We start from the raw sequence: 22,026 nt of genomic DNA on the forward strand, positions 1-22,026 counted from the left end.
AGGATGGCATTGAAGGTGCCATCCTTCTGCTTCAGTCCACTGGGATTACAGGTATGTGCCACCAAGCCTGGCCCAGCCCTTTTTATTTTGAGACTGGGTCTAGCTAAATTGTTGTGGCTGCCCTTGAAATTGGGATCTTTCTGCTTCAGCCTCCATAGTAGTTGAGATTGTAGATGTGTGCCACTTCACTCTGTCCAATAAGCACTTTTAAAGTTACTTATTATGCAACAATAAAGTAAAAAAAATTAAAAATTAACAAACACACTCAGATCCTGCCTTAAACTCATATGAATTTTTAGTAAATAAAAATATGTGGCCGGGCCCAGCGCGGTGGTGCACAACGTAATCCCAGCGGCTCTGGAGGCTGAGGCAAGAGGATCGCGAGTTCAAAACTAGTCTCAGCAAAAGCAAGGTGCTAAGCAACTCAGTGAGACCCTGTCTCTAAATAAAATATAAAATAGGACTGGGGATGTGGCTCAGGGTTCAAGTGCTCCTGAGTTCAATCCCTGGTACCTCCAAAAACAAAACAAAACAAAACAAAACAAAAAAAGGGCTGGGATGTGGCTCAGTGGTTAAGCATCCCTGAGTTCAATCCCCGGTACCAAAAACAAAACAAACAAATAAACAAACAACACCAGGATACGGTTAAGTTTGAATCTCAGATAAAGGAGGAATAATTTGTTAGTGTAAGTATGCCTCTGTAATGGGACACCGTGGAACCAAGGAGTATAAAATAACATAAAAGCCATAAAAATACCTTAAGGGGTTGGGATTGTGGCTCAGAGGAAGAGCGCTTGCCTTGTATGTGTGAGGCACTGGGTTCGATCCTCAGCACCACATAAAAATAAAATTAAGATATTGTATCCACATATAACTAAAAAATAAATATTAAAAAAAAAGAACCTTAAAAGTGGAGGGGCTGGGAATGTGTAGCTCAATGGTAGAGCACTTGCTTAGCACGGGTGAGGTACTGGGTTTGATCTCTAGCACCGGGGGAAAAAAAAGTGTTTGGAATAACTGGAAAGTATGTCTAAATTCTGATTAGACAGATCTAGGATAAAACGCATGCCTCAGGATCCTTGCTCTTAAACAGGGAAAAACATGATTTCCAATTGGAGGGCTGAAATTAATAAACCAGCTCTGCAACATATGGCCGCTAGGTGCCGCAACAGAAGCATTTGCTGAAACCATAGACAAACAGGAGAGTTGGCCGCCCAAAACGCCCAGAGCCCATTTGGGCTCTTTGATCTCCTTCCGGCGAATAGAGATCCTACGCTGGAAGAGGCGTAAGTGCGGGTGAATGGGAGAGATCTCACGATAGTAGGACCAAGTCTCGCGGTTTTTTCTTTCTTTCTTTTTTTTTTTTTTTTTTCCATTTTACCTAGCGACTGAGAACAGGCCGGTTGCTCCTAGTAGAATCCTTGAAGTGCCCTGTTGTGAGATTGGAGTGAGACCCCAGTCCTAGGCTGGGGTTCTTTCCATATAGAGGAGACGGATTCAGAAGGGCTCCAGGTAATTCGTACTCACCCCATCGGAAAGGGAACGACCTTCCTCCCTCCCAACAGGACGCCTCTTGCCATCTCTATGACAACTCTTCTTCCCTTTCCCCACCCCACTACCAACTGTCCTGTTTCTTTTACTCCCCACGAAACTTAAGTGGAATTTTATCTGCCAAACGAGTGAAGATGGAGGTGACGCTTTTGGATTACTCAGTGGGACCCATAGAGAGACTGCAGTTGACCCTCTCTTCGGGACTCCGCCCCCACCCCCAGCCCGGTCCCAGAGGTGACCACCAAACAGAATTGTTTCTAGAACCTCTATAACCTCCCCTCAGAAAACCCAACAGCTTTTGGAAAAATGACCGAACCTGGGAAGAAAGCCGCTGTCTGCCTTTGCATGTACATCTAACAGCTTTGCGGGAGCTGCTAGAGAAGTCATTTCCCTCCAAGATTCCCTGGGTCCTCAGCCAGCCTGCTGGCAGTTCCTACACAAGAGCTACAGCAGAATGGCTGAATTGTTTGAACCGGGGCCAAGCAGTCTTAAGGAAAGTTTGGATGGGGTTGAAGGTTTTATGTAGAACTGGTGTCTTGGGTGAGGAGGAGGAAACCATGATGGTTTGGAAGGCATTTCCTGGCAGAGTGTTTAATGTACAATCCATGATATGTAATCATATCTCCTTTTGCTTAGACCAAGATTGTTGAGAATCAGGCATATGATGAACGTATAGAGGTTAACGACCCCGAAGAGGTTGCAAGTATTTGTACTCCAACCCCAGGGCAGCAAGGTAAGAGAAGAATGAAGAGGAAAGAAGAGAAATGGTTGTTAAAACAAATAGCAGGATGGATTTCATGTTTGTCTCAAGTTCCTGATTTATAATAGCAAATTTTGACTTTCAGAGTCAGATACTTCATTTGCCGTTGTTTCTGTTTTCTAACTAGTTAAGGAGGGAGAAATCACAGCTTGTTAATTGCAGGATCTTCCTTAACCCAACCCTATCACTTTTACTTCATGTTACTACTCAGCTTATGGTCTGATCTGTAAAGCATTTGCTATTTGTGATGCTAGACATCAAACTCAGGCCTCCTGCATTCTAGACAAGCAGTCTACTACTGATCTCTAGTCCCTGTTGTAGCTGTTGTTTTAACTTATCAAAACTGTTTTTTACACTGCTTCTGCCCTTAATCAGCAACCCTAGCCAAAATATCAACAGAATAGTTTTAGATGATTTGACACCATTCATTTGTTCAACAAACATTTTTCTTTTTTTTAAAGATGGGAGTCTCACTATGTTTTTCAGGCTGGTGTTGAACTCCTGGGCTTAAATGGATCCTCCTGCCTCAGCCACCCAAATACAGGTGCATACCACCACATCTGGATCTGGCTCAACAAAGTTTTTTTTGTGTGTGTGCATTATAATTTTACATAATAGTGGGATTAATAAACATTTTTGAATGCCTACTCTATGTCATGCCAACCTTATGCCTGGCACTGGATATACAGTGTTAAACAAAAGACACATTGTCCCGCCATCCTTCTGCTTGTACTCATGGGAGAAAGATGACAAATGAATTAATTAATAAACATGGCTACAAATGTGATAAGTGCATTGATGGAGAAAAATTGCTGTTAAGGAAAATAATGGTGAGGAAGGAGATTTTTTTTGGTACCAGGGATTGAACCCAGGGATGCTTAACCACTGAGCCACATCCCCAGCCTTTTTGTGTTTGCTTATTTGTTTGTTTTTGTGGTGCTGGGGATTGAACCCAGGTCCTTGTGCATGGGAAACAAACACTGTATCAACTGAGCTATATCTCCAGCCCATTCCAGCCCTTAATTTTTTTTTTAAGTTGTAGTGGACACACTACCTTTATATATATATATATATATATATTTTTTTTTTTTTTTCCAAATGTGCTGAGGATTGAACCTAGTGCCCCACATATGCTAGGCAAGTGCACTACCACTGAGCTACACCCCAGCCCCCTTTTTTAAAAATTTGAGACAGCATCTCACTAAGTTGCTGAAGCTAACCTGGAACTTGCAGTCCTCCTGCCTCAGCCTCCTGAGTTGCTGGGACTCCAGAGGTATACAACTACACCTGTCAAGGGAATGTGTTTTTGATAGGGTAGTCAGGAAAGATAAAAGGAGAAGAGTCCATCATATGGGAGAGGAAAGTGGTATATGGTTAGATTAGAGAGGTAGGCAGGAGGCAAAACAAGTAAACTTTTTTTAAAAAACATTTTTTAGTTATAGGTGAAACCAATACCTTTATTTTATTTTTATGTGGTGCTGAGGATCGAATCCAGTCACAACCCCAGCCCAAACTTTTTTTTTTTGATAAAATTTTCTTAGTTGTAGATGCTACAATGCCTTTATTTTATTTATTTATTTTTATGTGGTGCTGAGGACCAAACCCAGTGCCTCACATATGGTGCCTCTATGACTGAGCCACAATCCCAGGCCAAAACAAAACAAGCACCCTTTAGCAGCTATGTTGCTGTTTTGTTTGTTTGTTTTGGAGTTTTTTTTTGGTTTTTTGGTACCGGGTATTGAACTTGTGGGCACTTAACATAGAGCCACATCCACAGTAATTTTACATTTTATTTAGAGACAGAGTCTCAAGTTACTTAGGGTCTTGCTGCTGAGGCTAGCTTTGATCCTCCTGCCGCAGCCTCTCACGCCCCTGGGATTACAGGCATGCGCTACCATGTCTTATGTTACTGTTTTTAAAATTTATTTATTTTTTAGTACCAGGGATTAAAGTCAGGGGCACTCAACCAATGAGCCACATCCCCAGCCCTATTTTGTATTTTATTTAGAGAAAGGGTCTCACTGAGTTGCTTAGTGCCTCGCTCTTGCTGAGGCTGGCTTTGAATTGGTGATCCTCCTGCCTCAGCCTCCCAAGCCACTGGGTTTATAGGCGAGCGCCACTGCACCCAGCCCCTTTGATCTTTTTTTTTTTTTTAATATTTTTTTTATTTTTTAGTTTTTGGCGGACACAACGTCTTTGTGGTGCTGTGGATCGAACCCGGGCCGCATGCCTGCCAGGCGAGCGTGCTACCGCTTGAGCCACATCCCCAGCCCCCCTTTAATCATTTTAAGTATAAAGTTAATGGCATTAAGTACTTTCACAATGTTGGGTAACTGTCACTACTGCCTATTTTTCCAGAACTTTTTCATCATGCCAACCTATTGAACAGTAACTCCTGATGTCTTTCTTCTGAGTCCCTGGTCCACTATTCACTTTGTTTCTACAATTTGCCTATTCTGCATACTTCATAAGTACAATCATATTGTATTTGTCCTTTTATGACTTCTTTCTTTCTTTTCGTTTTCTTTTTTTCAGTACTGGGGATTGAACCCCATCCCCAGCCCTTTTGTTTTGTTTTGAGGCAGGTGTCACCACGTTGCCCAGTCTGACCTCAAGCTTACAATCTTCCTGCTTTACATTCCCAAGTAGCTGGAAGTAGAGTGTGGGCCACCAAACCAGGCCTGTGGCTGACTTATTTCACGTAGTAAAATCTTTCAAGGTTCATTCATGCTATAGTGTGTCTCAGAACTTCATTCCTTTTTATAGCTGAATCATATTCCGTTGTATGGATATGCTACACTTTGTTTATCTGTTCATCTCTTAATGGATACTAGGGTTGTTTTTACCTTTATGCTGTTGAGAATACTGCTGCTATGTACAGAGGTGTACAAGTGTCTGTTTGAGTCTCTATTTTCAGTTATATTGAATATGTATCTAGTCACCAGGTTTTTGACTTGAGCATCTTTGTACTCTTGCCAGCTGTGGAAATTATAACTTCTTTTCAGTTGGCTAATTTAGTAAGCCAAAAAATGGTGTTTAATTTGCATTTACTTGATTTAGAGTCATCTAACAAGTTTTCATGCCAGTTTATACCTTATATCTGATTATACTTTAATTGTTCAGAATATTTTTATTACTGTTACAGATACTGATTCAGATTCAAATTTATAACTATCTGTTATTTGCCAGGCTCTAGTTTACTTCCTTCTGTGTAAGTTTTATCACTTGATCCTTACAATAGTCCTGGGTAAGAAATATTACTGACCGTACTTAGAGATGGGAGTACTGAGATTGAGAGAGATTAAGGCATTTTGTCCAAGTGAGAGAGTTTTCTATCATATCCAGTCTTCTGAATTAATCCATCACTCTTCTCACTTTACAAATCACTTACCTCATTTTGCCAATGAAAAAACTAATAATAATAATATGCTATAATATGATAGTGACCATATTATACTAATTTACTTATTTATTTTTAACCTTTATTTATTTTTTATGTGGTGCTGAGGATTGAACCCAGTGCCTCACATGTGCAAGACAGGAGCTCTACCACTGAGCTCCAGCCCCAGCCCCAGCCCTATTATACTAATTTAATAAAATTATATTGTAGAGTGGAAGATAATCATCTAGTATAACATCTAACCCAATCCTTTAAGCACAGTAATGTTTAGTAAATATAATTTGAATTGAATTGATACAGCCATTCTTAAAAATCCTGTCCATAGAATAGTTAAAGCATAAAATATTATAAACTAAAACTATTTGTTTTTAAAAATCATTTAAATAGTAACCTAAAACGGAAATTTTTCTTCTAAGGACTTCCTCATTCTGGCTGTCTTCCTAACAAGACTATGGCTGATAATAGCAGTGATGAGTACGAAGAGGAAAATAACAAGGTGCAGTATAACCCACAGCTTCTTGTAGAATTTCTGCTTTAAGTTTTTAATAGGTTATTTGAAATGATATCAGCTCAATAGTGAACATTTCCTGAATGCTCAATGCCAGTGGTTGGGTACATTTGTACTCATGGAGGAAATTCAGGAGCAAAGAGCCTTGAGATTTTGACTTCAGCAAAAATAAATGCTTCTTTTTTGGGGGGTGGGGGTGGGGGTACTGGGGATTGAACCCAGGGGCACTTAACCACTGAGCCACATCCCCAGCCCTTTTATATATTTTATTTAGAGACAGGGTCTCACTGAGTTGCTTAGGGCCTTGCTAAATTGCTGAGGCTGGCTTTGAACTCTTAATCCTCCTGCCTCAGCCTCCCAAGCCACTGGGATTACAGGCATGCGCCACCATGCCTGGCTTTTCTTTTTCTTTTTGAGGTCCTGGGAATGGAACCCAGGGCCTTGTATGTGGTAGGCAAGTGCTCCAACACTGAACTACATCCCTGACCTAAGCCTATCATTACAGATGACTTTTTGGTGAAAATTTGCTATAAAGTCTGCCAGTGCTTCACAAACTTTACTTATAATAAGAATCAACTGGTATACTTACTTTTAAAAATATAGATTCCCAGTCCCTATTCAGAATCTCAAAAGCCAAAGAGAATTTATATTTAATAAGTAGTTCATGTAATTCTCATGTTAAATTAAGAATTATTGGTCTATGAATTTTTTCATCATCAACACTTGTGATATTGCAAATATTTTGTGAAAGAGATTTTAATTTTGAGGTCTTAAGAAACAGATGACCCTATTTTCCTATCAACCTAGGAAATCACCCTGTTTCTGAAAGAAAGTTGGAAAGATACCTCTATCTCTATCCAGGGAGAAGTTGCACGTGTAACAACCTTTTTTTTTTTTTTTAATCAGGGATTGAACCCATGAACTCTTAACACTGAGTCATATCCTCAGCCCTTTTCTTATTTTTTATTTTGAGACAGGGTCTCACTGAGTTGCTTAGGGCCTTGCCAAGTTGCTGAGGCTGGCTTTGAACTTAGATCTTTCTGCTTCAGCCTCCCAAGCCACTGGGATTACTGATGTGTACCTTAACACCTGGCCAATGGTCATATTTTAATTGTCCTTTAAGAAAAGGAACTATCAAAAGTCAATTAAAAAATAAAAAAAAGCTGTCATTTATTTTTAAAAAATCAATTAAAAAAATTTTTTTCAGTATGTTCACAAAAATCTATTTTAAAGTTTTATGACAAGTAAATATGTATATGGTATATGTATGTCTGTTATTTGTGTGCAGAGAGACTGGAAGTATATATACATATACATATATATCATATTTCTATTCTCATCATTTTTTAAAATACCAGTTTGGTAACTGATTTTTTTTTTTCATGATACTTTTTTTTATTAGTATTTATAATGATCTTGACATATCATACATTTGATTCAAATCAATTAAAAAGTTTTAAAAAAAGAAAAGGAACTATAGAAATTCAGGTGAAGAATATTTGAGGTAATACAGGAAGCTGTAAATATATAGGCTGACTTTATAAAAAGACTAAAAAGTAACATTTTAAGGTAGTCTTTCTCCATGACTAGGTACACTGTTTTAGCATCTTATATACATGATAATCTCTTAGGCATTTGATCATAAAAAATCCTCCCCTATTATCTTAAGGATTTTATAAAGCACAACTTTCAAGAAGCAGACAAAAGAAAATAGAAAAGTTTTCTTTAATTGACCTTCAAATTTGGTATATCCGCCCTCAATTGTTTTAGTCTACATGCCTTAGTCAGTATTTAAGCCTCATTTATCTTTCCAGTTTAGTATGTACCCAGCATCAGCAAAAAACCATCTACTTTTGAGTAATCTTTTTTTGGGGAGAGGCAGGTACTACAGATTGAACCCAGGGGCTCTTTATCATTGAGCTACATTCTCAGTCCTTTTTATTTTTTATTTTGAGACAGGTCTCATTAAATTGATCAGGCTAATCTCAAACTTGTATGCCTCTTGCCTTAGCCTGCCAACTCACTAGGATTACAGGCATGCACCATCATGCCTGGCTTGAATGATCTTTAAATCAACAATTAATACTCTTAAAAATTCCTTTTGCCAAACCTGCTTCCTCTGACCAAGGATAATTTTGGCAAATGTTATTCTAGAAGATTCTTATCAATTATATACCAATAGTCATTGACTGAATTCTGCAACAACTGTGTATTATTATCTGTCATAAATATTACAGATAAGTTAGAGTATATTTTTATCTATGTATAATAAATCTGTTATTTGTAGAGGAATATGTGACTGAAAACAGTTTTTGGTGTCTTGGAATGTGCCAAAGTTTTATGTGCCAACAGCTGCTTTACCATAAATGAAATATTTTTAAAAACTGGAATCAGTATAAGCCATATAGCATATGGAAACCAAGCTTTCAAAACATACTTTTAAAGGGGGCCAATTGGTCATCCTTCAGGTCCTAAGGGAGGGAATGCCACAGGCTCCAGGCCACAGAGGCAAAGACATGGACCCCATCCCAACTGCCCCTGCAAGTCCCAAGCGCCACCAGACCCCTTCTCATGGACTTGAGAGGGTGGGTTGGTACATAGACAGCCAGAAGCTCAGAAAGGTAGGTTATATTGCCAAGAGCAAAAGATCCCTTGTCCTGAGATGGAATATATAGTCATTGTACTTAACTTATGGGGGAAGGGAAGGGAAATATGGCTAGGTCAAATACCCCATGAAGAGAAATATCACTGAGCAAAAGTAGAAAACGCATAGTCTCTGAAATTGCTGGTCAGAATTCAGGCTCAGGGTTGATTATGAAATTTCTTTTTTTGATAGTTTCAAGCAGATTACTCTGAGCAGTCTTGCAAATTAAATGCTAGATTTCCTTGTGATCTTTGTGAGTATTAAAACCCTCTAGTTTGTCTTCCCTGTTTCATCTTCCCCCATTTTTTCCTTCAATAATTATTTAGAGTTGTCATCCTCTTCTTGGAAAGTCCCTAAATTTTAGGGTTGAAGCTCTTTGGATAAAGTTTATCAGACCGCTCAGGATCTCCTAAGTAATAAGTATAATAAGTATAATTTGGATAGAATTTGTACCCCAGCTTCAGGTAGATTAATACAGTTGTAGAAAGTGGGGACTCAGTTTGTAGCTAACCAGGAGAAATAGACTCTGATGCCCCTTCTGGAAGTACACCTTCCCTTTCTGGGGACTAGGTGCCAGGTGTTTGGGGGTGGGGGGGTATAGGTTAGAGCACTTTTAGAACTAGGCCTCTGAGTCATATTATATTTCTCTTTGTATGAACATTTCTCTGTCTACCTGCCCTATCCCAGGAGAAAAAGAAGACCTCACAGTTGACACCTCAGCGGGGCTTTAGTGAAAATGACGATGACGATGATGATGACGACTCATCTGAAACTGATTCTGATGATGATGATGATGATGAAGAGCATGGAGCCCCTTTGGAAGGGTGAGGAAAGGCCTATCACTAAGGATACCCATGCCAAGGAGGAAGCATCTCCTTTAAGATACTGGGCTGGGAGGACATCATTTAGAAGTGAAATTGCAGCATCTCTCTTTTTTTTGGTAGTAGGGATTGAATCCAGAGACTCTTTACCACTAGGCTACATCCCAAGTCCTTTTTGTTTTTTATTTTGAGACAGATCTTACTAAGCTACTTTGTCAATGTTCATTACATTCATTACATTTTATTTAATTACAATTAATGTTATGTGTTCTACTGTTTTTTTAATATGTATATTTTTATGTATTAATAGAAATACTTTTAAATAACTGTGCAATATTCAGTTTGACATAATTAACCATCTCCCAAATGATGGATATTTTATTTGTCCCAATCTTTTGCTTAGTAGTAACACTACTAAAAATAAATAAATAAATAAAGTAACACAGCTAAAAACATTTCTGAGCTGGATACAGTGGCACATACCTGCAATTCCAGTGACTCAGGAGGCTGAGGTAGGAGGATTGAAAGTTTAAGGTCAGCCTTGGCAATTCAGCAAGACCTTGTCTCAAAGTAAAAATATAAAAAGGGCTGGAAACATAGCTCAGTGGTAGAGCACCCCTAGGTTCAATTCCTAGTACTGCATAAACAAAAACAAACATAAAAATCCCCCTTGTTTTTTAGTGCAAACTATTTTATATGTCAGAAATTAATATCTTAGGGTGTTGGAGGTATAGCTTAGTGTTAGCATGCATGAGTCTGTGTTAATCCCCAGCACCAGCAAGGAAGAAAATCTTGTTTTACCCTTCAACTTTTCTCATTATCTCTTTCATATAAAAAAGGGAAAGTGACTAGGGATACAGTTCAGGAGGAGAGTGCTTGTCTAGCATGTGTGAGGCCCTGGGTTCAATCCCCAGTACTGCCAATAAATAAATAAATAAATTTAAAAAATAAATAAAAAGGGAAAAACAATATGCTTTTAACATAAAAATTTTAACATAAAAAATTATGCTTTAGATTTTCTCCAGTTTTGTCCTTCAGCATCAAAAACAATTAAGAGCTAATTATAACTGATTTTAAAGTTGCCTTGCAAGCCACCAGGAAAGGCACATGTGGGTGGGGCAGAAGCTAGGTTCAGGGTCACTTCTTGTGGTCACAGGAACACACATGTTGACCCAGGGTTCTGCCATCTCTGCTCTTCTTGGGCATCCTAAAATGAGGTGTTTTCCTTTCCCCAGGGCCTATGATCCTGCAGATTATGAGCATTTGCCAGTTTCCGCTGAGATTAAGGAACTCTTCCAGTACATCAATAGGTGAGAATGAGAACCTTCCAATGAAGCACACTCTGCTACCTTGTCCCTGAACCTTTTCATTCTCTATCCAGTCTGAAACAAGACCAGTTTCCTTGGATTTTTTTTTCAAAAGCCTGAATAGCAAGGAAACATTCTCTACCTGCCTTCACCTTCCCTTGGCAATATCTTTTAGGTACACACCTCAGTTGATTGACCTGGACCACAAACTGAAACCTTTCATTCCTGATTTTATCCCAGCTGTCGGGGATATTGATGCATTCTTAAAGGTACAGTCAGTGTGTCCTAAAAATGACTTATTAGATGTTAGTTCTGATTCATGTCTTCTAATAATTCTGCTAATTCTTTTACTACCATAATATATGTCATTTCATTGCCATTCTTTACCTTGTTCTGTTCTCCAAGTACTTATTGTTGCTAAGTAATACTTTATCATCTCATTATATATTAAAAAAACACTCTCCTGTATTTGCATTCTAATTGTTCATGAATCCAGCTTTGTATTTAAGTTCTCAAAGACCATGTTTTTTTTTCTAGACAATATTCAGTATGATATGATAAACAAGCATGCTTTTTAATACTATAAATAATAATGAACCACAAGACTACTTCCTTTTCAGCTTATTGAAAACAGCAGGTATGGCTTTCTATGGTCCTCATGTTTGTTTTCCTTCTACTTTCCTACCTTTTCCTTAACCAGGTACCACGTCCTGATGGAAAGCCTGACAACCTTGGTTTGTCGGTATTGGATGAACCTTCTACAAAGCAGTCAGATCCTACCGTCCTCTCACTCTGGTTAACAGAGAATTCCAAGCAGCACAACATCACAGTAAGAAACTGGCCTTGGGGCTGGGGTTGTAGCTCAGTGGTAGAGTGCTTGCCTAGCATGTGTGAGGCACTGGGTTCAATCCTCAGCAGCACATAAAAATAAAAAAAATAAAGGTCCAACAACAACTTAAAAAAAAAACTGGCCTTGTACAGGGCTCAGCTGGAGAGGATGGGCCAAGAGTAGAAGCCTTGCCAGCATTTGTATAATTGACTTTACCACCTATTAAAAGGGATGGGTGTGACATCAATCCAGCCCCCTGCCCCACTTTTTTATGGCACTGGGAATTGAACCCAGGGTCTCAATGCTTGTAGGTAAGCCTCTACTTGAGCTACATCTCCAGCCCTTTTAAAAACCTTATTTTGAGACAAGGCTTACTCTAAGTTGCCCAGGCTGGCCTCAAACTCGTTGTTCTCCTATCTTAGCTTCCCAAGTATCTGGGATTATAAGTGTGTTCTACCACACCAAGCCAGCTCCATTTTGTAAAATGAGTTTTATTGAAATATAATTCCATGCCGAAAAATTCACCCTTTTAAATTATAAAATTCATTGGTTTTTAGAATATTTACAGAGTTGTACAACTTTTGTCACTTTTTTTTTTTTTTTAGAGAGAGAGTGAGAAAGAGAGAGAATTTTTTAATATTTATTTTTTAGTTTTCGGCGGACACAACATCTTTGTTTGAATGTGGTGCTGAGGATCGAACCCGGACCGCACGCATGCCAGGCGAGCGCGCTACCACTTGAGCCACATCCCCAGCCCACTTTTGTCACTTTTTATGCCTAGCTAATATTCCTCTGTCTGCATATACATTTTATATATATGATTGTTTCCACTATTTTTTTTTAAATTGAATTCTGGGGTACTCGACCACTGAGCCACATCCCCAGCCCTATTTGATATTTTATTTAGAGACAGGGTCTCATTGAGTTGCTTAGCACCTTGCCATTCATTGCTGAAGCTGGCTTTGAACTCATAATTCTCCTGTCTCAGCCTCTAGGATTACAGGCATGTGCCACTGCAGCTGGCCTGATTGTTTCCACTTTTATTAATAATATTGCCATGAACATTTGCATACAGGTATTTTTGATGTTGATTTTGATTTTTCTTTTTATGATCTGGGGATTGAACCCAGGGCCTTGTGTATATTAGGTAAGCAGCACTCTACCACTGAGCTACATCTCCAGCCCTTTTTATTTTATTTTGAGAGAGGGGTCTCACTAAGTTGCCCAGGCTGAACCTATGATCCTCCTACCTTAACCTCCCATGTAGCTGGGAATATAGGTGTACGCCACTGTGCCTGCCTTCATATACAAGTGTTTGCTTGAGCATCTATTATTATTTCTCTTGAAAATATATGTGGAAATGGAATTGCACAGCCATTCCAAGTGCTGTGTCACTGAGCTGTCCCCACTGAGCTATATTTAACATTTTGGGGAACCATCAAACAGTTTTCCAGAGTGGCAGCACCAGTTTACAATCCCACCAGCAATGAATGAGAGTTTCAGTTTCTCCACATCCTCACCAATGTTTGCTATTGTCTGCCTTTTTAATTCTAGCTTTCTTAGTAGATGTGAAATGGCATTTACTGTGGTCAGCCCTATGACCTCCCCCCCCCCCCCCCCCCCCCGCCCATGGCTCTAGAAAAATTTTTTTTTTATATTTATTTTTTAGTTGCAGGTGGACACAATATCTTTATTTTATTTTTATGTGGTGCTGAGGATCGAACCCAGTGCTTCATGCATGCTAGGCAAACACTCTACTACTGAGCCATACCCCAACTTGGCTTTAGAAAATTTAATTAGGGTTTTTGTTTCAGTCAGCTTTCTGTCACTGTAGATAATTTTTTTATAACTATATTTGATTTGTTTATTTTTATATAGTGCTTAGGAACTATATGTGTGAACCCAGGGCCTCACACATGCTAGGCAAGCATTCTACCACTAAGCCACAACCCCAACCCACTATAGATAATTTATGAAAAGAAAAGATTCAGTTTGGCTCATAGTTTTGGAGGGTTTGGTCCATGATCGACCCTATTGTTTTTGATCTGTGGTGAAGTAGTAAATTATGGCAGAAGTGCCTGGTGGAGCAAAACTGTTCCCTTTCTTTTTTTGCAGAGAGTACCGGGGATTGAACTCAGGGCACTTGATCACCAAGTCACATCCGCAGCCCTATTTTTGTATTTTATTTAGAGACAGGGTCTCACTAAGTTGCCCAGGCTGAACTTATGATCCTCCTGCCTCAGCCTCCCGAGCAGCTGAGATTATAGGCCTGCACCACCACTCCCGGATAAAACTGTTACCCTTCTGATAGCCAGAAAGAAAAAAAAAAGAAGACACTGAGGTCCAATGATCCCCCTTGGGGCACACTCCCAATGACCTAAAGAATTCACAGTTAGGCACCAACTCTTGACCTTTCCACTATCTCCCAATAGCACCACCCTGGGAGCAAGTCTTTACCACTTGGCCCTTTAGAGGACACTTAAGATCCAAACTCGGGCTGGGGATGTGGCTCAAGCGGTAGTGCGCTCGCCTGGCATGCGTGCGATCCAGGTTCGATCCTCAACACCACATTCAAAGAAAGATGTTGTGTCCGCCGAAAACTAAAAAAAATAAATATTAATTCTCTCTCTCTCTCACTCTCACTCTCTCTTTAAAAAAAAAAAAAAAAAAGGCTGAGGATGCACCCCTGGGTTGAATCCCTGGTACAAAAAAAAAAAAGATCCAAACTCAAGTAGTTTCCTTACCCTGCACTTGGCTGCTGTCAGTCCTCTCTTTTCATCAGCTATCTCACATGTACAATAGCAACAGATATGAAGAGCTAGTGAAAAAAAACTTAATTTTAATTAATTTATTTATTGTAGTACTAGGGATAGAACCCAGAGCCTCACACATGCTAGGAAAGTGCTCTACCACTGAGCTACATCCTAGACTAATCCAGTCTATACAAAACAAGAAAGCTACCTTAATATTTATTTTCAGTCAGCTGTCTCTTTATTTTTCTAGCAACATATGAAAGTAAAGAGCCTAGAAGATGCAGAAAAGAATCCCAAAGCCATTGACACATGGATTGAGAGCATCTCTGAGTTACACCGTTCTAAGCCCCCTGCGACTGTGCACTACACCAGGTAAGACAGCATGTTTCTCACCACAGTAACCCATAGTAACTTTCACCACCTATGAACCATTACTTGTGAGGAGAGGTTCAAAGTCTAGGGACAAATTTGATTAACCTGAGATCCTGGAAAAAAAAAGTACACTTTCACTATACTTTTTAGAAATTGAGAAGTTGTCAGTTGCTGGCTCAGATTGCAGGCATAAAGATTGGTAGTTCTCTGTTATCATTATTTAGCCAGTTCCTCCAACCCCAAGCCCTGGGTAAATTTGGTTTGCTCAATCTAGGTTTTCTTGAAATCCTAATATGCCAGATTGAGGATCTCTCCTTTACCCTAAAATATATTGATCCACATGCTGCTGTCATTTGCCTGTGTTTCCTTTTCATATTTAATCTGTACCTTTAGGCCCATGCCCGATATTGACACATTAATGCAGGAGTGGTCCCCAGAGTTTGAAGAACTTTTGGGCAAGGTGAGTATAAAATAGCATGAGGTAAGAGAGTGTGACATTCATTCTAGGGCCCAATGTTTTCTGTATTCCTGTACTACCATTATCATCATTGATTTTTTTCTTTTGGGTCACTGGGGATTGAACTGAGGGGCACTTGACCACTGAGCCACATGCCCAGTCCTATTTTGTATTTTGTTTAGAGACAGAGTCTTATTGAGTTGCTTAGTGCCTCACTTTTACTGAGGCTGGCTTTGAACTCATGATCCTTCTTCCTCAGCCTCCTGAGTTGCAGGATTGTGCCACCATGCCCAGCTCATTGACTTTTTAATTGAAGTTTAATACGCAATCACAAGTATACATGTATTCTAAGTGTTAATCCATCTTTAACTTGGGTAACCAGCACATTGCATTAGTGAACAAAACATTGTCATCATTCTCAGAGCCTCTGTGCTCCCAGATTCTGAGGTAACCAGAGTCTTGTTTTTGACTTTCTCTGAATTTAAAAGTACTTTTTTGTGCCTTCTTTTTTTTAACATTATAAGAGATGCATTCATATTGTTTTGTGTGGTGGTTCATTTGTTCTTGTAACTGTAGTGTGTTCTACCATTTATCACATATATGTATATGACAGTTTATCCATTCTGTAATAGGCATTTGGGTAGTCTCTAAATATTTTGGTCATTAAATAGTGCTATTATGAACATTCTTATGTAACACATACTTTGGGGAACATATGTACTTCCTGCATTATTATTTTAGGTTCCACCTCCACAGGAGCGTTTATGATATTCTAAGAAGCTGTATCTATTTAGAATTACCCAAATTTTTTTTCTCCAATTGCTGGAGATTGAACCCAGGGCTTTGAGTTTGCTAGGCAAGTACTTTACACTGAGCTACATCCCTAGTATTTAAAAAAATACCCAAGAATCAACTTAAGAAGAAACTGTTAAGACCTTTTTGAAAACAATAAAACTTTAATAGAGGACATAATGAGATCTGAATGATGGAGGATTCAATCTTACAGAGCTGCCAGTTCACCCCAATTTCCTATATAAGCGTAGTGTCAATTCTAATTCCATTAGAATTTTGTTGTTTGTTTGTTTGGTACTGTGACTTGAACCCAGGGCCTCCTGCATGGTAGGCAAGTGCTATACCACTGAGCAACTTTCCCAATCCTTTTAAAATTTTGAGACAAGACCAGGTGTGCTGGTGCATGCTTATAATCTCAGCAACTAGGGAGGCTGAGACAGGAGGATTGCAGTTTCAAGGCTAGTGTCAGCAACTTAGTGAGGCCCTAAGCAATTTAATATGACCCTCTCCCAAAATAAAAATGAAAAGTGCTGGGGATGTAGCTCTGTGGTAAAGTATCTCTGGGTTAAATCCCTCACACCAATAAAACAAAATAAAACTCTTTATTGAGATAGAGAGGCCAGCACTGTGGCACATGCCTATAATCCCAGCAACTCAGAAGTCTGTATTAGGAGGATTGCAAGTTTAAGGCCAGCCTCAGCAACTTAGTGTGAAACCTTGTCTCAAAATGAAAATTTAAAAAAGGGCTGGGGATATCTTAGTGACAAAGCACCCCTGGGTTCAATCTTCAGTACAAATAAAATAAAATTTGGAGACAAGGGTCTTGCAAAATTGACCAGGCTTGTCTCAAATTTATGATCCTTCTTCCTCAGCCTCCTGAGTAGCTGGGATTGCAGGCATGTGCCATTATGCCTGGATTTACTATATTTTTTAAAAATTGCAAAGTTCATAATAAAGTTTATATACAGGAATAGGTTTTTAAGACAAATCATGAAAATTTTAGAAAAAAAAAATATGGAGAATTTGCCCTGTCAGAAACCAGAACATATAAAATTATAGTACATTAGAAAATCAAGAATTGGATATTTTCTTTGATATGCAGAAGATGGGGGGGAAGAATATTAAAAAAACAAAGGGCTGGAGCTGTTAGCTCAGTGGTAAAGCACTTGCCTCACACATGTGAGGCACTGAGTTCGATCCTCAGCACCACATAAAAATAAATGAATAAATAAAGATTTTGTGTCCATCTACAACTAAAAATATTAAAAAAAAAAAAAAGGTGGGGGAAATCTTATGGATACAGTAGAGGATAAGGATCAAGAGGGACGGAGAAGGTGAGGGCATGGGAAAGTCTTGGGGAATGAAACGTCAAGTTATGCTGTGTCTTTGTATAACACAATGAATCATATATGTAAGGCACTAATTAATAATAGAAAGAAGATCAATAGAGTAAGTAGGTCAGGGGAGGAAAAGGCAAAATACTGGGGAATGAGATTGATCAAATTATGTTATGTACTTCTATAAATATGACAATGTATCCCACTACTATGTATAACTATAATGTACTAATGAAAATAAATGAATATAAAAAAATTATAGTAAATCAAATAGAAAGTTACTGGAATAGGAATAGACAGGTCAGTGGCACCTATTAATCCAGAAACAAACCCATGTATATATGGGAGTTTCATATAGAAGTTTTTGTTTGTTTTATATTTTGTAGCTCAGGGGATTTTGAACTTATGACCTCACACATGCTAGGCAGGTGTTCTTATACTGAGCCACACCCCCAGCCCTTGATCAGGGAATTAAATAGCTAGATTGTAGTACCTCCATTCAGCGAAATACTATGCAATGGAATATTATTTGGTGTTTTTTGCTCTGATATGAATAAATAGCAATGTATGTATAAGTGTGTGTGTGTATGTGTGTGTCTGTGTGTGTGTGGTAGTGGGGATTAAACCCAGAAGCCTTCTACCATTTAGCCATTCACCTAATCCTTTTTATTTTATTTTGAAACAGGGTCTCACTGAAATTGCTGAGGCAGCCTTTGAATTTGTGGTCCTGTCTCCCAAATTGCTGGGTTTACAGGCAAGCACTACCAGGCCTGGCAGCAATGATATATTGTTAAATGAAAAAAGCAATTGCAGTTGAGCGTGGTGGCATATGCTGTAATCCCAGCAGCTCAGGAGGCTGAGGCAGGAGGATCACGAGTTCAGAGCCAGCCTCAGCAAAAGCGAGGTGTTAAGCAACTCAGTGAGACCCTGTCTCTAAATAAAATACAAAATAGGGCTGGGGATGTGGCTCAGTGGTCAAGGAGTGCCCCTGAGTTCAATCCCCTATACCCTCTCCATCAAAAAAGCAAATTACAGAACTGTGTACACTCTTAATTATTTTATAAAAAAGTTTTAAGAAGCTAATGGTTTTTAAATTGATAAGCTTGGTACTGAGGCTTATGCCTATAATCCCAGAGACTTGGGAGGCTAAGGTGGGAAAATCAAAAATCTGAGGTCAGCTTCAGCAATTTAGTGAGGTCTAAGCAATTTAGCAAGACTCTATCTCAAACTAAAATATTAAAAAGAGGGCTCAGGGGCTGGGGTTATGGCTCAGCGGTAGAGCACTTGCCTTGCACATGTGAGGCCCTGGGTTCAATCCTCAGCACCACATAAAAATAAATAAAATCAGGTATTGTGTCCAACTACATCTTAAAAAAAAAAATAGGGCTCAGGATGTAGTGCAGCTGGTAGAGCCTCCCTGGATTCAATCCCCAATATATATATATATATATATATATATATATATATATATATATATATTTTTTTTTTTTTTTTTTTAAGTAAACTTACAACTTATTTAACTCAAAGCCTGAGTAAAATGATATTTCCATTTTCTCTGTTCCCATGGTGTCCCAGGACCTTTAAGCATTACAATACCAAGTCACTAAATACTTGAGTCATAAACCTGGGACCAGTTTCTTCTTGAATCCAAAATATATTTTTGTGGGCAGTATATGTTGCCCACAAAATCTTTCGGCCCTTCTTGTTTTCTTTTTTTTTTTTTTTAATATTTTTTTAGCTGGACACAATACCTTTATTTTATTTATTTCGTTTTATGTGGTACTGAGGATTGAACCCAGGGCCTCGCATGTGCTAGGCCAGCACTCTCTGCTGAGCCACAACCCCAGCCCCCTTCTTGTTTTTTTAATATTTATTTTTTAGTTGCAGTTGGACACAATACCTTTATTTTACTTACTTATTTTTATGTAGTGCTGAGGATCGAACCCAGGGTCTCGAATGTGCGAGGTGAAGCCCCCAGGCCCTTCTTTGGTAGTAAATTCCATCCCGCTGATTGGGGGTGGGAGTGGGGGAGATGTTGTTTTAGTTTGCTAGGGCTACTGAACAAAGCACCATAGAGTGGGTGGCTTAAACAACAGAAATTTATTTTCTCTCAGTTCTGGAGGCTGGATGTCCAAGGCCAAATCAGCAGCACTGATTTCTTCTAGAGCCTCTCTCCTGGATCATCTACTATTTGTGGCTTCACATAGTCTTCCCTCTGCCAGTGTCAGTGTCAGTGTCCTGATCTCTTCTTGTAAGGACACTAGTCTTACTGCATTAGACCTCATTTTTACTCAGTAAAGATTGCATCTCCAAACAGTTACATTCTGAGGTGCAGAATGAGGGTTTGTTACATTCTAAGGGTTAGGACCTCAACATAGGAATTTGGGGGAACCCAAATTGAACTATAATTCATGTTTTATGCTAGGAGCTCTTTTCCTTCAGAGAGTGGCTCTTTTGGGCTCACTTACACTTTAGCTTTTTTATTGTGGTCTGTCCCACACCTCTTCCAGGTGAGCTTGCCCACGGCAGAGATCGACTGTAGCCTGGCTGAGTACATTGACATGATCTGCGGTAAGGTTCTCTCTCCTTTCCCAGCCCCTCCTCTGGGTAGCTACATCCTAGGCCTTCAGAAGGGCTTGCTGACTCTGGGAAGATGGCATCTTGACTAACAGCCTTCACTTGTGCAGAGTGGCAGCTTCTAGGGGTGTTCAGGCCTATGTGACTACTTGTTGGGTATTTAATCCACAATCATAGTAATATATCCCATGTGGGAAGGGGTTGGCTATCCTAAACAGAAATGCCCCCTAAGTCCCAGAGTTTGTTTGGTTCTGTTCCTGAGAGTTCTTCTTTGTTTCAGCCATCCTAGACATCCCTGTCTATAAGAGTCGGATTCAGTCCCTCCACCTACTCTTCTCTCTCTACTCGGAATTCAAGAACTCACAGGTGAGATGAGGATCGGGGACTGGACTCAAGCTGTAGTGTGGGGTCTCTGCCAGCCTGGGCCTGCTGCAGTTGTTTCCTGTGGCAGTGGGGGAGTTATTATCTTCATGAGTAAGAGCTGCAGAGAAGGCAGAGGATGGGGAAGTATCAGAGATGGGAGTCTCCATGGAACTTGGTGTGGATCTGTGGATTATACCCGTGCTTCAGGAGAACCAAGTGGCCCAATGAATAGAAGCAGGAAAGAAGTTTAAAAAGGGTGGGGGGTCACTTTTGAAGGAGGTGGGCAAATTTCTAGCTATTTTTCAAAGATAGCACAAGGTATCTGTTTGTAAGCAGAACTGGAAGAAGATTAGAAGCTTAAAGGGTTTTAAAAGAGGTTAGTTCTTGTGAGAAAATGTAGCAATTAGCATATTCCAAATACTTAACATTCTCTCTCCCCTTTCTTCATAGCATTTTAAAGCTCTTGCTGAAGGCAAGAAAGCATTTACTCCTCCGTCCAACTGCATCTCCCAAGCTGGAGATGTAGCAGAGACACTAACCTTCAACTAAGGAGAGAGGCCTGTCGGCCACCTGCTCTGCCGCTGGGCTCAGGACCAGGCATGTGCTGCTACCTGTCTGCCAGAGAGCACTTCACACATTTGCTCTTCCTGTCTCAAATTGCCTTCCCAAGAGAGTTACCACTGTGGGGATTTGAGTTAAAAAATTGAATTTCTGAGATTTCCCCAAAGTAAAAGCTGGGAAGAAAGATTAAAAGGTGTTCTTTTGGGGCTAGGGATGAAATTCTTTCTTTTATTCTTAAAGGTAGTTGGCAATGATTTTACAAATAAAATGCTCTGTCAGTTTTGATATAATTCATATTTTTTGTTTTTTAGCCATGGTTCCTGTTTCATTTCTTCTATTGCCCTTATTATTTCCTAAGTGACTAGAATAATGTTGAGGGCTTTAGCCCTCAAGTCTCTCCTCTCTGATCGCCTGTCCTCCTTTCACCTGTTCCTTTTTCTTCCCAAGGCAGGCCACAGAAACTGAATTTGTCTTACCTAAGGCAGATTATGGAAATGTAGTCTTAAATGCTTTGACCTAACTTGGCTGATGGTAGATGTTAAAACATCCATTTCCGAAGATTCTGCCAGTTACTCACAAGGAAGGAATACTAAAGAATCTGAAGACAAGCCTTGCTAGGTTTTCCCACCCAGTTTGTTTGCACTGGGTCATAGCCACCCCTTTTTTTTTTTTAATGAAACAGGAATTGAATCCAGGGGCACTCAATCACTCAGCCACATCCCCATCCCCATCCCCTTTATTTTCTGTTTTGAGACAGGGTCTCGCTAAGTTGCTTAGGGCCTCACTTAATTGTTGAGGCTGGTCTCAAATCTGTGATCCTCCTGCTTCAGCCTCTGGAGTCATTGGGATTATAGGTGTGTACCACAGCACCTGCATGATCCTACCCTTTTTGTCTAAATCACTTCCAGCACAATTGTCTATATTTCACGCATGCCAATGCAATGAAGTCTCCATAAAAACCCAAAGGACAGGGTTGAGAAAGCTTCCAAATATT

At 39.5% G+C, this 22,026-nt stretch overlaps 1 protein-coding gene across 2 annotated transcripts; it reads left to right on the forward strand.

Annotated features, from left to right (window-relative positions):
* The first annotated feature begins 1,353 nt into the window (after window positions 1-1,353).
* Ift46 (intraflagellar transport 46) lies at window positions 1,354-21,322 on the forward strand. 2 transcript variants are annotated; one of them, XM_046438710.2, is made up of 13 exons: window positions 1,354-1,512; window positions 2,188-2,284; window positions 6,128-6,207; window positions 8,688-8,840; window positions 9,551-9,687; window positions 10,920-10,994; window positions 11,167-11,260; window positions 11,692-11,820; window positions 14,824-14,945; window positions 15,339-15,405; window positions 20,042-20,102; window positions 20,389-20,474; window positions 20,922-21,322. In XM_046438710.2, exons 3-13 carry the CDS (start codon window positions 6,163-6,165, stop codon window positions 21,018-21,020), a joined length of 1,068 nt encoding a protein of 355 aa, XP_046294666.1. In that variant the 5' UTR covers window positions 1,354-1,512; window positions 2,188-2,284; window positions 6,128-6,162; the 3' UTR covers window positions 21,021-21,322. The 2 variants fall into 2 exon arrangements, with proteins under 2 accessions (XP_046294666.1, XP_046294667.1); XM_046438711.2 differs by lacking the exon at window positions 8,688-8,840 and having other exon boundaries at window positions 1,356-1,512.
* Window positions 21,323-22,026: the final 704 nt, after the last annotated feature.

The sequence above is a fragment of the Marmota monax genome, unplaced genomic scaffold, assembly GCF_021218885.2.
Source record: "Marmota monax isolate L192 unplaced genomic scaffold, Marmota_monax_Labrador192_F-V1.1 WCK01_AAM20220418_F8-fsc00081, whole genome shotgun sequence".
Lineage (NCBI taxonomy): Eukaryota > Metazoa > Chordata > Mammalia > Rodentia > Sciuridae > Marmota > Marmota monax.